Here is a 16,040-nt window from a genome sequence, read left to right on the forward strand (position 1 = left end):
CACTCTGATGCAAATGTGTGCATTTTTTGATATTCTACACTGAAAAGGTATTTGGCAGTGATAGACTTTTTGGTTTTTCTCTCATATTTGTTATTGGTATTTATGTGCAGTGCCTTATCAGAGACTTTTATGGGTTTAACAGAATTATAGTTCTACTCATATATTCTCATTGTGAGCACTGTTTTAACCCGGCCTCTAGGACATGGAGTGCACTCCTTATATCATTTTTTGTACTATAAACAGTAGACACAAATCAACAGAAAATAAAAGGTCCAGCTCCACAAAGATCTGTTAACTACGGCCTCATACGGTTATTAAAACCAGTAATGGGTGTTAGGTTCCCTGAGGTTAATACAAATTGAGAAACCTAATTATATGCTTCTCCCTCTCCCACTCTTCCTCCCCTCTATCCCCACTCTCTCCTCCTTTCCACCTCATTCACTCTCCTCCCTTTCTCCCTGCCCATCCTCTGTCTCCCCTCTCTCTCTTTCTTCCCACCACCCCCCCCCCTCTCTTTTTCTCCTCTCTCTCTCCCCCCCTTCTCCTTTCACTCTGTCCCTTATGTCAGTAACAGAGCTCTGTGGTTCTGGGTTTTGGAGGAGTATCACTAAGCTTCGGGATAGGATAACACTCTGCGATCTCGCATGGACTGCCATTAAAGGTTAGTGAATCTCCCCATTAGGGATATAATAAAAAAGGTATCACCTAATTCTGAAGAACTCATTTATTCTGCAATATATATATATATATATATATATATATAAATGTGGTGTTAAACGTTAAGCAGCATTGTAAAACATCTCACAAACCCTTCTCTTCAGAGGGCCATAGGGTGTCTTATGGCTATGGTTTAGCCCCGTTTAGTTAATATTAAAGTGGGCACTTTAACTAGCTTTTAATTTTGGTTCTAAAAATAATTTATGTTTTGGTTTTCCCAGAACTAGATATTTTTTGGATTTGTAATAAAATATGACAAAAACTCAAACGTTTGGCCAGTTTATTAAAAATAAATAAATACATGAATCAGGATGAACCATTTTTGGCTTTGACTAGGATATCATATTTTTGACGGATCTCGAACCCACCAGTCCTTAGCGAATGTCCGTCACTCCCTAATGAGAGCTGTATAGTGAAACCATGCAGCTTTATCAACCAAAACTCCTATTCCCAAGAAACATTTTGGGCTATTTATCAGTCGTCTGACTTTAAATTTGGTCCAAAAAAACAGAACCAGTGTTTAAAAAATAAATAAATAATTGTTTTCAGATTTTGATATATCACCCTAACTAGGACTAAGTATTAAATAGGTTAATTAATCAAACCAAACCGCATGCTCCGACTGCAGCAAAAAGTGATATCTCATGACCCCCTAAATGTGACTTAAAAAATGCAAACATCTCAATGGTTTAAAGTGAAACATGATGAATTGTGGGATGAAATGATCTAGAGATGTAACCATCCCTAGTGTTATCGCTGCTGGGGGAACCCCACAGTCCGGATCCCCTGGCTTCCCCAGGCAGCGAGAAATCTTCTGTGGGGGTCCAACTTGGCGATTTCCTTTTCTTCCAGCAGCTGTGGGGACAGTGAGCCTGGATACGGCTGTACACATTAAGGTACATATTTATTTAGCGGTCCTGTGCCTTAGAACTCCTTCTGGTACCAATAATTTGTCCCGTTCTTCTGGCACCAGAAGGTGTCTTATGGCATAGTACTGCTTTGGGTAAACACCAGGTTAAACAGCAATGCGCTGCATCCCGCTAGACACTAAAAGGGTTAATATTATTCCAAGAAGACAGATTCTGTGTAAGCAAGACAGATGCATCGGCAGAGGGGTGTAATGCATGGCTATGGCTAGCAAAGGTGTAATCATTACCTTGACGCAAGGTCTCCCAAAAGGCTGGCATTGTTCAAAGTAGATCAGAAAATTAGTCAAGCTAAAAGCACATGCATTAAACACATTTGTCAACCTTTTGCCTGCCAGGGGGAATCTACAGTGGTGTACAGACCCCCTGGTAGCATATAGCATTTAAACAAATAACATACACTTCATACATCTGTGATCATAAGGTCTTTTTACCAAAGTCTTTCCACTGTTGCAAAATACAGTACTCAATTTATATTAAAAAAATAAAATCTGACTTAAATCAATGGATGTATTTATTTGATAAATCTGGCACCTTGTTGGTTAGTTTGCCCGTTTGCAGCTGAGAGATTTTGATAAGTAGCCCACTCTTTTGTACAGTAATTTGAATGAAATAGAAATAGCCGTGTTAGTCCAGTTGCGATAGTGACTAGTAAATGACTGTACTTCACTACTACAGGTGCGCCGACGAGTATTCTAACACTTAAACTTGCCTTGGAAAATCTGGGGCTATAACCAACAAGATCCAGATACATGCTGGGTACATGCTGCTAACATTTCAGTGACATTTCTGTAGAGACTAATAGCCCATAGGATTAACACAGCAGGGGTCCCTGGCAGTCCCATTCAGTTTGAATGGGACTGCCAGTGACCCCCGCTGTTAATCCGATGGGCCATTAGTCTGTCTGCAGAAATGTTGCCATATGTTTTCAGCATGTACCCAGTATGTACCTGGGTCTTGTTGGTGATTGCCCCAGATTGGTTTTAGAATACTCGTCGGCGCTACAGTAGGTGATACCTTTTTTATTTGGACTAACAATAGATATTATAAGATAAGCTACCGAGAGTATTCACAAGTAATACTTTTGCAGACCTGAGGAAGAGAGAGAAACTATGAAAAGCTTGTCTTATAATATCTATCGTTAGTCCAAATAACAAAGGGATCCCTAATTCTGAAGTAGAGTCATTTTGAATAGATCATGAACACTGTAACATTGTGTGAGATACAACACTCCGTGTGTTGCTTTTGACCAGACATCGCTATCAAACTTTGCATGAGTAAAAGCCTCCGCCACAACATAAATCTGAACAAATGTAGTCAACAACTTTGCAGCGGAGAGCCACGCAATGCATTACCAGCCAGCCACGCTATGCATTACCAGCCAGCCACGCAATGCATTACCAGCCAGCCACGCAATGCATTACCAGCCAGCCACCAGCAATGCATTACCAGCCAGCCACCAGCAATGCATTACCAGCCAGCCACGCAATGCATTACAGCCAGCCACCAGCAATGCATTACCAGCCAGCCACCAGAAATGCATTACCAGCCAGCCACGCAATGCATTACCAGCCAGCCACCAGCAATGTGTTGCTTGATTGTCTGACAATGAAGGGTGTATTTAGTCTTGTATTAACATTCTAGTACACGGAGCCCCTAATCAGCACTCTTCCTATAATTGACCAAGAAACACATCTATCCGCACTAGGGCATCAGTGTATAACAACTAAACGGGCGCTCACACGCCCCCTGATCCATCCTCACATAGAGACGAGAAGTAGTACTCAAAAGTGCTATTTAATTAAAGGCACAGATATAGCAATAGAAACCTGCCATGCATGAGGATATCAACCTCCAAGGAGGCTGCCATAGCGTGACCACCATTGCAAAACGATGAATGAACGAGTAAGACTGTCACTGACCGATCTTCCATAAACATTTTGGGGGAAACGCAAGTATTAGCGATCACCCCTCTTTGAAATATATTAGGTAAGAATGTCCTTCCCTCTTTGTGCATTAAATACTGCAAACCTAAGGTCATATTACTCTCATCAGAAATATACTGTACAATGTGAACTCAACAATGTTTAGGTCTTGACACAGAGGCTTCCGTTATATATAAAACATATTAATGTATTAAAAAAATGTGCAGAATGTGTAAAGAATACGGGTTTGTGTGGTTTAAATAGAAGCAAAAGTCAGAAGGGTTAGTAACGACTTTCAAAGCACTTCAGCCTCCCGTCCTGTGCCATAAGTGACCACAACCCAGTGATGACTACCTGCTGGTTCCTCTCAAGAGCAATGAATATTGTATATTTAATTTTGTATGGTTTCCTTTGTGTACGCACATATTTTGTTTCCATAAATTTCGAGGCTACGATTTAAGTTTACTGTCATGGGACTTCAACTTTTTTGTGTTGCGATTATTTAAAAAATGGTAGTATTTGACATTTTTATTCTTAACGCTGCTTTGGGCTTCTGTAATCTTTTTGAGAGCTGCTATTGGACAATCTAACACTATACAATCCAAAGCTGAGGGAAGGGTCATTTTCACCTAAGAGCTGCATTTGTTCTCTTCCTAGAGTTCAACGGCCTTTGAAGTTCTCCTAAAGCACATTCAATGTTTCTATAACAAGGTAAAGATTAGTTCACTACGAGTTCGTCAGCAAGGGGAAATAGCCCGCCAAACACAGCACATACTGCGGTGAGTCAAACACACCTTTAATGTACCTTTTACCTCTGTATAGACAATACATATTATGATGGGCAATGCACAACATTGAATACTTTAGCTTTGCTATGACTGAATTTGATTTGTTGAAACAAAGAAGTACTGCACACAGAGTATATCCTACAGAGGGATGTCCACTTTATTGACTTATATTCTTATTCTGCAGAGAAAGGTGCACAAAAGTTTTCAGGGGGGCAGAGGGAGGGTTACCCTCCCTTTGTCGGGTATAAAGGTTAGTGATCACAATATCTCCTTTATATACCTATACAAAATCTCCCACATCAGTCTAAGAATCAGGAAGCTAGTATATTTCATACCCTTCTATTAGAACATAGACTTCCAAAGGTAAACCAAACTACAGTATATGTATATTAAAGTGTCCAAAAATCTACAGATAATACAAACTATTTAAAAACCAGTTGCAAAAGTATATTGCACCATTATTTGGGGGTCCTTAGTATGCATATTACATATTGTCCCTATAACGTCTTCTTGGAAGTGCATATAAAAATATCTAATTAACGCATGCCATATTTACTGCGTTATTCCACACCAACAGAGGTAAAAACACCAGCTACTGCTGCATATGAACAAAAGTGAAGAATTATACAATTTTCACAAAATGAATATTGTGGTGACATACCATACTGGACCAAAAAGGCATTGTAAACCTTCACATGTCTGTTGGCAAAAAGAATCTGGTAAAACGTGTTATGTGTGTCTGTCAACACTTTGTGTAGGTGGAATTGAACTACACAATGAAATCAACTGAATTGATAAAGACCAGAATATTAAGAGCAAACAAATCAAGCAACCGTGTAAGAAGACCTTAGCAGACTAAATAATGTCCATTAGATGACCTTTCAACTCAGTGGTCCCACCAGAGGTTTCCACCCAATTCTGACTCTAACTCGCTTTCGCACAATCCTTGCTACCATAGTCTTCAAGTAGTCATCCCAAACTGGAGACCATTTGCTCAGAACTGATTTTCAAGTCATAGACCAGCTACTGTACATATTGAGTTCATATAAATCAAAGGGTTAATGAACATGGACCACTTACCCTCCCCGCGACACGACCAGCTTTACTTTGACTTTGTATGACACAATAATTCCAAGGATCTCCTTGTTGGCTCCATCTCTTAAACTAGAAAGGAAAAAAAAAAACAACGACCAATTACTAATTGACATGGCAACCAGCACATTTTAACCCATTCTCTTCGGACCAAATCATTCCAATCACGCAGAGGAACTTCCCCATTTTAACCTTATTAACCTTTGTCAGCAGTACAGACAAACAAATATTACTTAAATATTTTCTAGCTATGATGAGCAATGATGTCAATGATATGATAGAATAGTATGATATCAACGTTTTAGACCTCAGGCTGATACTTAACAGTAAAATCCACTCATTTTTTAATTAGTGATCACGATTGAGATTGCTCCGGACTTCAAACATCAAATATTTCTAATATTATGGATGCTATTAATATACAATATACAGATGTAGCAAGACTCAATGTCTCAGTCGTCGCGGTCTTAGAAGCAAACGTCTGTGGCCCACGGAGACAGTGGCTGCTTTGATTGCGTTGCAGGGGGTGCATGCTTAATAGGACACCCAGCAGTGTTAAGCCTCTAGTGCGGTGAACACGAGTGGCAGCGGCACCAAAGACAGTTAGCTTGGCTACTTCTGTATGTATGATACTTGTAATACAAATAAAACCCACGTGAGTTGCTAACACTCACTGGTGAGTATTGCCACACCGTCTAAATAGAGTTATAAGAAACACTGAATGGGATTTAGAACCCAAACACAATACATGCAATTGGCAGAGGTGATGCTTAGCCCCAATCAGGATGCAAGAATCATTGCACACAGTTCCACAAAGTAGGTGGGTGAATTCTGTAATCTATGTGTGTGTGATATATTTATAGACAGATAAAGGACAACGTTGGATTGACTTGTGAAACGGGACAAATTACATAATCTCTCAGGTCGTTCAACCACAAAGAAAAATTCTGCCATGTGCAAGGCTAATTGTTGTAGCTTACCTGAATAAACAGACCTGTTTGTTACTGACCCACCCACCCTAAGTTAAAGCAGCTATTAGGCAATACGCATGTGGCACAATTAACAGTCTCAGTCTCACAGTGTGCTGGATGCCAGGTTGGTATCTTCATGCTTGAGCTTCCCATCTAAGGCCAGGCCCCGCTTCTCTCGGTTGTTGGCAAGGAATGGAGTCAGGGTGTAGACCTTACAAAACGTGGAACTCGGAGCTACAACGTCATTGCTAGAAAAAAACCACAACATACAGGGGAGTTTAGCCAATGACAATGTGCCAGTACTGTATAAAAACAGCTTGCAACTTACAGTAAAAGGTCAGTGTTACTTGCAGGTGCACAAACGGATAATAAATATTGCCCATTAAGATTGGATAATCTGTCTGATCTTTTTACAGTAGTAGCTAATTTGATGTCGACGGTGGTAACTCAAAACTTCACTGCATAACTCGGAATACTATAGACTTTGTTTCAAATGCAATAGCAATGTTGGAAGAGCACATTGATATACTGTTGGTCAGACTTTGTAAGGTGAGTTTCCATAATTCAGTTTACTTTGCAACTTCAGATAAGGTACAGCTACTACTGATCTACTATAAATGTAGGTTTTAAAGTACTTAAACAACAAAACAGGTAGCGCTAACCGCAATGTGTGTGGTGTAGTAACTATTACCTTATATATTAATTAAAACTATACATAAGGGGCTGCCTAGGACACAAAGCCTGACCCCCTGGTCAGGAAAACAGTATGGACAGGGAATAGTTCCGTGGGCGCCTATAAAATTTTACCACTATAAAGGATATACGAAAACCAAGCCTGTTGGTTGTGAAGATTGTTGATCCTCACGGTGGGCTTGAAAACAAAGAGAAAGCACAACACATAGCGTAATACTGTTGAAACATTAAACAAACAACATATAAGACAACATATAACAGCTGAATACTGAAATGGTATTTTTAGGACAATAAAATCATTTAATAACAATTAATATTTACTATAATGCACAATTTGCATGGACACATAGATTTAAGCAATTAAAAATCTGAATAGGTGGTTCAACTGCTCCGTAGCACCAATGTTGATGATAGCAATGCCTACTCACCAGATGGAATAGGTTTGCAGGCAGTGGATATTTTAGAGAGTATCCCCTCTCATCTGTGTGCTGCTCTCTGCTTAGCTGGCTTCTCTGTCGGCTCGTGGGTGCAGCTCATCAGCAGGGACTCTTGCAGCTCCAGGAAGCACGTCTGAGCAGATGGAACTCAGCTGCAGCTGATTCAGCACAATGTCAGCCACGGACCACCGTGAGCTAGTCTATCTGCTGCTCACTGCTAGCTGGCGTCTCTATCCGCTCGTGGACGCAACTTGTCAGCAGGTACTCCTGCAGGGCGCCAAGCAGGGCGCTTGAATAATGGAAAACCGCAACAGCTGGTTCAACTCGTCGGCGGCTATAAGAGATGGTTAGCTGGCAGCTCACGTTGATTCACCGATGTACGGGGGTACTACACCAATGTGTGCGGTGCTTGAATGGGTGGAGGTTCAAGCACCGCACACATTGGTGTAGTACCCCCGTACATCGGTGAATCAACGTGAGCTGCCAGCTAACCATCTCTTATAGCCGCCGACGAGTTGAACCAGCTGTTGCGGTTTTCCATTATTCAAGCGCCCTGCTTGGCGCCCTGCAGGAGTACCTGCTGACAAGTTGCGTCCACGAGCGGATAGAGACGCCAGCTAGCAGTGAGCAGCAGATAGACTAGCTCACGGTGGTCCGTGGCTGACATTGTGCTGAATCAGCTGCAGCTGAGTTCCATCTGCTCAGACGTGCTTCCTGGAGCTGCAAGAGTCCCTGCTGATGAGCTGCACCCACGAGCCGACAGAGAAGCCAGCTAAGCAGAGAGCAGCACACAGATGAGAGGGGATACTCTCTAAAATATCCACTGCCTGCAAACCTATTCCATCTGGTGAGTAGGCATTGCTATCATCAACATTGGTGCTACGGAGCAGTTGAACCACCTATTCAGATTTTTAATTGCTTAAATCTATGTGTCCATGCAAATTGTGCATTATAGTAAATATTAATTGTTATTAAATGATTTTATTGTCCTAAAAATACCATTTCAGTATTCAGCTGTTATATGTTGTCTTATATGTTGTTTGTTTAATGTTTCAACAGTATTACGCTATGTGTTGTGCTTTCTCTTTGTTTTCAAGCCCACCGTGAGGATCAACAATCTTCACAACCAACAGGCTTGGTTTTCGTATATCCTTTATAGTGGTAAAATTTTATAGGCGCCCACGGAACTATTCCCTGTCCAGGTTTTAAAGTACTGTAATACAGAGCCCAGTTTGCCAGTAATGTCTATACTTCAACCCATGAGCCGCTGTAAGTACTTCTGACTGTCTACGCATCAAGGCAAACATGGACCTCAGTTGACATTTGCTTCTTGCATCGTCCCTCAGCATCAATGTACAATGTCACTTCACTCTAATTTTGCCTGATTTGCATCAGCTTGTGATTTGGTTACTACCCATCACATTCTGCATTAAAGGTCATTTTGTGTTTACGTTAATGTATAGACGGGCCTCAGAGGGCTAATAATATTGTGAAATTAGTGGTAGATTAAGGATTTTCAAACGCTTTCAGCAAAAATTTGCCAGAAAGTGAGTGAAACATGGTGTGCGTGCCCTATTTGCAGTGTCAGAATTAATCAAAGTAAAGATTATTCTTTTTTAAGAAAATGAGCATACTACGCAAAATCTCATTGCATATTGCCCCGGATTCTATAAAGTTTGATAAGAAAGCGTATGGGATTTCATTGGTATAGCAGCAGATCGACGCTATCGCACTTTATAGAATAGAGGCCACTGATTTGATGTTTGGCGAATCACTTGGGAACTCTGACTAGACCACAAAATGTTTTCTGGTAGAAAACAGAACATACTGTACAGTATGGCAAAAAAAAAACCTATCTTCAAAAAGTCAGTGAGTTCAGATTGCGAAAAATTTGCATTTACTGTAGGTCATTGTCCTATTTACTCTGCAACTTAGCAAAAAGTAGATTTGTATCATTCAATGAAAAGTTCCAGAAAAAATAAGTGTACAGCAAATAAAAATATCACTTCTGAGCACATTCACATCACAGTCAGATCTGCCACCCTGCTTTTCCCCCTTATCTCTTAGCATACAGTGCTTCCACTGCAGCCTGGGATTCTGGGTAATGACATGCAAATGAGCACACAGTGTCCCCTGTCTGAGACATGCTAATGTGCTCACAAGAGATATTTTTATTTGCTGTGCGGTACCATAACTATATAATGTGTGGGTGAAACCTATCCCAGCTTCATATTGCAAAGCCAGTATAACCATCTCCACACTGAGGACACCCAAAAGGTCGAAATATCGGGCTGTGAGTAGGGTTACTGGCTGTGCTGAAAAGCTGTGTAAAAACGGCAGGCACAAGCTTATAGGGATCCATGTTAAAATGGCTAAGAAGCAAAAGGTGATGCTAAGTGCCCACGTGCATGTCATTTCCCAGAATCCCTGGCTTCAGTGGAAGCATTGTATGCCAAGAGATAATGGTAAAAAGCAGGGTTGCAGACCTGTCTGAGATATGTGAATATGCGCGGAACTGGTGCTACATATAATGATATCTTTCTATAAACTTGGTGTCAACTGACATGAGCAAAGCATTGCTGTCCTTAAGGAAGAGAGTAGTATGATAACATGGGGTATTGGGGTATTTCTATTGTAGTTACAGTTAATATATACAATATTTATTGAAAGAGCCCTATATTTCATTCTGCATAACAGGAACCCACTGGTCGTAAAACACAATAGGATGATCTCCATTGCGGAAGATTTAGAGACTCTCTCTTTCCCAGCATTTGTGCTAATTCAAAATTTCTATCAAGCCCACAAAGAAGGGGAACGTCCCCAGAATATTGATTGGCTGCTTCTTTTGTCCCACTGGGAATGAAGCAGACCATCTCCAAGGTCCTGTACTGGAGGGTTCTGGCAGTAAATACTAGCCCCTGCTTCTGACACCTTGGTCAGGAATTGAAGAAAATAGTTTGGGGGGATTGCTGCTTTAACAGAGATTATGAAAGGTTAACGAGGGAAGTTCTGTATGTGGAGGAATGAAGCCATAATGTACTTACTCTGCTTCGTCCACTGCAACCGGGCACTTGTACTGGGCAGTGTTGAATAAGCAGATGTCAGCGTACTGGCGTACTATAGAAGAGGGAAATGGTTATTTTACATGTTAATATGTCATCCTAATTTATTCTTCTACACAGAGCCATCAATGTGTTACAGGACCCCTGAGCATACAGTAAGCAGGGGGAAGTATGTGGAAATGTAGCAAGTTGCACTGCATGAATGTGCTAGAATATGCTTATCACCGCGGAATTGGGTAAATGACCTAACATTGTATAACGTTTTCAGAATGACCAGAGAAATACAAAAGGGAGAACCCGTAAATTACAGTAACAACTGATATGTCATGTGAGGTTATTTAAGCCCCGTCACTGCAAAGAGGGGGCTGCAATGCACTGTACAGGAATGATTTGGAATATACACTTGTAACACAAGATGAACGACACTTACCTGAAATTCTGATCTTCTTCACAGTCTTGTTTGTGTTGTTTGTGACATGAACATTGACGTTTATGGGTTCACCGTGATAGTAAATCTGTGGAAGGCACAAGATATAGTGCTCAATAAAACATCCTTCCCTTCAGCATACGGGCCCGTATCTAAGTAAATGCTCTGTAAGGTTTCTCGGAAACCGGAACGTGTCTCACTGCATAGCAACCCTTAGTAAAGTAGGCCCAAATGCTGTATATACAGAACAAAATCAATTTTCTGTCGAAATAGAGAACGTACTGATGCATCCTACCTTAATTAATCTAATTTTAATGAAGTGAAGGAGGTTTATTTAACTGTTTCACGGTCAGGGGGGTATCTGTAATTCATTGCAAAACAATGTTTTCCAGGCTCTGGCAGTGACCAGGACTAATTTGGAGATTCTTTTACCAATATTCCAAGGAATATAGTTATCAATTACTAAAGATCCAAACATGTTTCTATTTTATCAGTCAAGCACGTGGAGATAGAGGGACGTGTCCAAGGTCAAATGGAATGGAGAATGGGATCATATATGTTGAGTCATTCCACATTTCTTCATTCATGCACATTATGAAAATAAATACATAATATATATAGAAATAGGTGGTGTGTAGGGCCTCGGCCAGGAAGGGAACGGGCGCGCTGGCGCTCGTGCGCTGAGACTTGCTCGTTGCCAGCTAGGCGCGCGCTCGCCAGGGGGCGTGGCAACGATGTCACGGAGTTGGTTCGCCCTCATTGGCGAACCGCTCACGTGATGCACTTGCGAGCGGTAAATTCAAATTTGCTTGCTCTGAGTGCCGAGCTGGCGCAGGCGCTTGCTCACGCTGGCCACACACATTGCCGCAGTGTGTTTCATCGCGGCCAGCGTGAGCGCACCCGCCCGCTCAGCGCCACCCTGGACGATGCCTAGATTGTTTGAGAGGGGAGTTACTGTTCTGAAATACAGTAGGTGCATTAAAGTGTCCCAGCAAATTACAGGCTTAATGACATTCAGATTGACAAGAATGGCCAAACACAGGCACGACATTAAAATTAAAATACATCTCAAAATAGAATGGAATAAAAGCTTCACCTGATCATACAGCATCTGCCCTGCTTGTCTGGCAGCATGGATTTCTCTCTGTCTATCTATGTACACATGTACGCATGCACCCACGCTCACCTATAGGAAGCACGGGGATTTATGAGACCAGTAAGCACAGTGGGAACCTGAAGGGAGAGGCCTGTGATCCCTCGCCATAGGGTCAATTCACAAACCCCAGACTGGACGTGAGTCTTTGCTCACTCTTTCCAACATCCCAAGTCAAGTCCCCTTTTCACAGATCTGAACCTGGAAGCCCCCCTAACAGGAGAAGTTATTGCTGTTACTAAATAGAAGATTCTTTGTATATACGTCAGTGGTAGAGATGTACAAACGTGTCCACATTCGCTTGACCTATGTTTTTCAAACGTTTACAAACATTTGTAATTGAGTGTGGTACCCATTGAATTATATGCCTCACAAAACACACGTATAAAATATGTGGAGAGATACCTATGAACACATCTGAAATATATGGAAAATAACAAGACTTGCGTGATTAAATTAGCTTATTTGCATATTTAAATTAGCATGTTTCTTAGGTATCTCTTTCTCGCACTCTCTTTCCTCCACTCCCCTTCTCCCAAACAGCAAAATCCATATGTTAGGCTGTGAACATCCTTAACTTGGTGAACTGTTTTTTTTTTCTTTTTTTACTTTCTTTTTATTTCAGTATTTTATTACTTGGTGAACTTTAACGAATAAAGTAGATTTTTAGAAGTTTGACAGTACAGTACATTTTGCCAGATCCGTGAACAAAGGGGAACAGTTTGTGCATCTTCATTCAATACCATCCTTGAGCAGTCTTTCCTTGCGCCACCCTGCCAAAAAAAAATCCTTGTAGTGCAAGCCAATTTCTGCTTCCAACTGAGGCAGAATAGGGAAGGGCTGCCCAGGAAAGGGTGAGGGAGTAGGGGACCGACTCAGCCAGCCAGGGTAGAGAGAAAGAGGGAATGGGTGGGAGGAGGTTGGCTGCAGACGTAACTCTATCTATACATAGTGGAGCATGTACATTAATCAGAAAGGGCACCCGGAATCATCCTTCAATTGAAAGATACAAGCCCCAAACTAACGCAGTGTATGCCCCAACAACAAGTGACACAGACAATGAAGTGGAAGACATCTGCCATGAAATCAACAAAAGTTTAACTCACAACAATGGAATTTGCAACTCAAGATTATTATTATGGGAGATTTCAATGCAAAGATTGGTGCCCAGCAGAAGATGAAGGATTATTAAGTATGGTTACGGCGGCAGGAATGAATATGCATACACACATTTTTAGTATGTCAAAAAGTCTCTATATCATGAATTCACAGCTAAGAAAAACATAATTGAAGACCATCTATAACCATTTTGCCACAAAACTTAATCACTGGTTGGTTTACTGCAAATAATATCGCAATATGAAAGAGGAAATAAAAAAAACTTATTAAAAAGACCAAAACAAATAAAAACAGAGAATTCCAACTAGATCTCATCTTGCTTGAGATGCACAGGGATAATTTCACAAATAATTATGAAAAGCGTATGAATATTACAGTTGAAATTGCAGAGAAAACTGGAAAAATCACTAACAAAAAATGGAATAAGAAAATAACAGATGAGACAAAGCTGTTACTGAGGAAACAACACAAATGTAAGCAATCCCAAGATACAACAACAACAATTGAAAACAGACGACCTGCAGAGGTATAACTAAGGACGTAGGAAAATGGAACTGTGATATGGTGAAGAAGACAATTAAATAAAACAAAAGTTTTTAAAGATGAAGCAACGACATGATTGGGAAGAAGCAAATGATTGCACTCAAACATGACGATGTGTCAACAATAAAAGACGGTGCACTTATTGTAAAGAGAGTTGATGACTTCTACAAGAAATTGTAGAAGAACACGGATAATACAGGACATAACCAAGCAAGAAATCATCACTGATGAACCATGAGTCCTTCCAGAAGAAGCAGCAACACGTATAAAAAATGGGAAGTCCCCACGGAAAGATGGAATAACTACTTAAATCTTTACAACAAAAAGGGTGCAAAAAGAGAAAAACACAATAAGTCTTAATTCATTAAAAACTTTCTAAAAAAGACTCAATGACACTTAGATAATAAAATAGGATCATGTAGATCCCATCATCAACTGCTACGAGGAACAGATGATAAAGTCCCACAAGTCCACAACACGGATTTAAGTTGGAATACGATCCGGTTCTCACTGCAAGATGTTAAAAGCTGTGGATATGGCTGGAGTTCGCGTCCTCGTGGGAGCAAGGGGATGATGGTCAGGGCGTCCGTTATTACGGCGTCTCGTAGCTACGTGATGACTTCACCTCTATGCGTTTCGCGTCATATGACACTTCATCACCACCCTTTTTGGTTGCATATGTTCCGGTCTAACACCGCTGATCACGGGAGAATAGGAGCAGAACATGGATAATCACCAAATCTTGGAAATAAAGGGAACTCTTTTGGGACAGCGCGCACTTTGTTCTTTACTGTCAATACTGCTTAAATCCCAAAGGAACTTGGGTAAGAAGTAGAGAAAATCCAGGACAGTGGAGAAATGCCATAGGTAGCCTCATCCATTAGAAAGGATACAAGGAATAAATATGGGCGAATTAATCAAAATCCAATTCGCACACAGATATCAAAAGGTGATTTGGGAAATTAACAATTCAGGCAGATTCCTTTCTCACTGTGTGAAATCTGCCATTCGATTTTATATTAAATCTGAGAGAAATCTTTGCAGAGTTGACATATTCCTTGATCAGTTTGGTCATGCTGAAATTCATATGGAGGCCCAATTTCATACTTGCTATGGTGAGTTTTCCCATTTGGTGCTGGAGGTCTTCTGGATTTGTGGGAAAAATAACAATTTAATCTGCTAATTGTAGGTGACTCAAGTATTCACCATTGATTTTGATTGCTTTTTCTCCCCAATGCAATGTCTTGAAAAATTCTTCAAGAGTATCTATGAAATGCGTTGGTGGCATGTCGTCTCCCTGCCACACTCCCTTTCTGTTCCTTATCTTGCATGCATCTTCATGTAATCTAATGGTTGATGTGACATCCTCGTAAATGTTCTTCATAATATCAATGTATGCTTCTTTACACTTGATCTTCTTAATGATTCATCTGTTTACCCCTCTTGATTATTTTTATTACATTTCTCATCCTGTCTTTACTTTATTCTGGTATGCTTGTCTGCTTGCACACACAGGGGTTGATTTACTGCACAGTTTACTGCACAACTATGGGTTTGCAGTGCAAACTGTCTCATATTAGCATCCAATTTTGAGTTGGATTAATGACTGTTCTTAATTTAAGACCCCTTCTTAATAAGGCGCCTCGGGACCAGGAGCTAATAAGACTACACTATAAGATTAGACTACACTATAAGATTAGACTACACTGCAGGGTTACACTACAATTTAGCATTTGCAACATACAGTTTCTGGAGCCATACTGTAGCTACAATTGCCACTCTTTTGATACACAGTGCAATGCTTGATATGCTTGAGAATAGACTATGAGGCATATTCTGTAATGTGGAATAAGTGCTGTTGACATGCTTTCACATGAAAAGCCCCATTAAAGTCAATGGGACATTTAATGCGGTAGCACATCAACTGCGCTATAACACCTTACAGAATAAGCTCCTAAAACCCTGAAGAAGAAGAAAGGAACGAATGTAATTTTTTATTTATTTAAAAAATTCCTCTGTTAAGTTAACGCTTTCTTTTTCGCTGTGTCGGCTGGCAGCTTGTTTCCTCGGTCATTGCGCTGCAAAGCCTCCTTCTGCGAGAATTAGCTGTTGCAGACAGGAGATCAGCTCCCCAAAAAGTAATGTTTTTTAGGGAGTGTGCTGATGCAACCAATGCATGTATTACAA

General features: G+C 40.7%; 1 protein-coding gene across 11 annotated transcripts in view; it reads right to left on the minus strand.

The window, feature by feature from the left end:
- Nucleotides 1-16,040, minus strand: part of LOC142490456 (beta-arrestin-1) — a 338,250-nt gene that overhangs the window by 16,940 nt on the left and 305,270 nt on the right. For 7 of the 11 annotated variants that reach the window (XM_075592783.1, XM_075592788.1, XM_075592782.1 and 4 more), the window contains 5 exons: nucleotides 11,042-11,126; nucleotides 10,594-10,666; nucleotides 6,527-6,667; nucleotides 5,437-5,520; nucleotides 1,874-1,897 (listed from right to left, as the gene is read on the minus strand). In XM_075592783.1, the coding sequence (XP_075448898.1) occupies nucleotides 1,874-1,897; nucleotides 5,437-5,520; nucleotides 6,527-6,667; nucleotides 10,594-10,666; nucleotides 11,042-11,126 (407 nt within the window). The remainder of the gene's footprint in view (nucleotides 1-1,873; nucleotides 1,898-5,436; nucleotides 5,521-6,526; nucleotides 6,668-10,593; nucleotides 10,667-11,041; nucleotides 11,127-16,040) is intronic. The other 4 variants (XM_075592790.1, XM_075592787.1, XM_075592789.1 and 1 more) reach the window with 1 other exon arrangement.

This window comes from Ascaphus truei, chromosome 3 (assembly GCF_040206685.1).
Source record: "Ascaphus truei isolate aAscTru1 chromosome 3, aAscTru1.hap1, whole genome shotgun sequence".
Classification (NCBI taxonomy): Eukaryota; Metazoa; Chordata; class Amphibia; order Anura; family Ascaphidae; genus Ascaphus; species Ascaphus truei.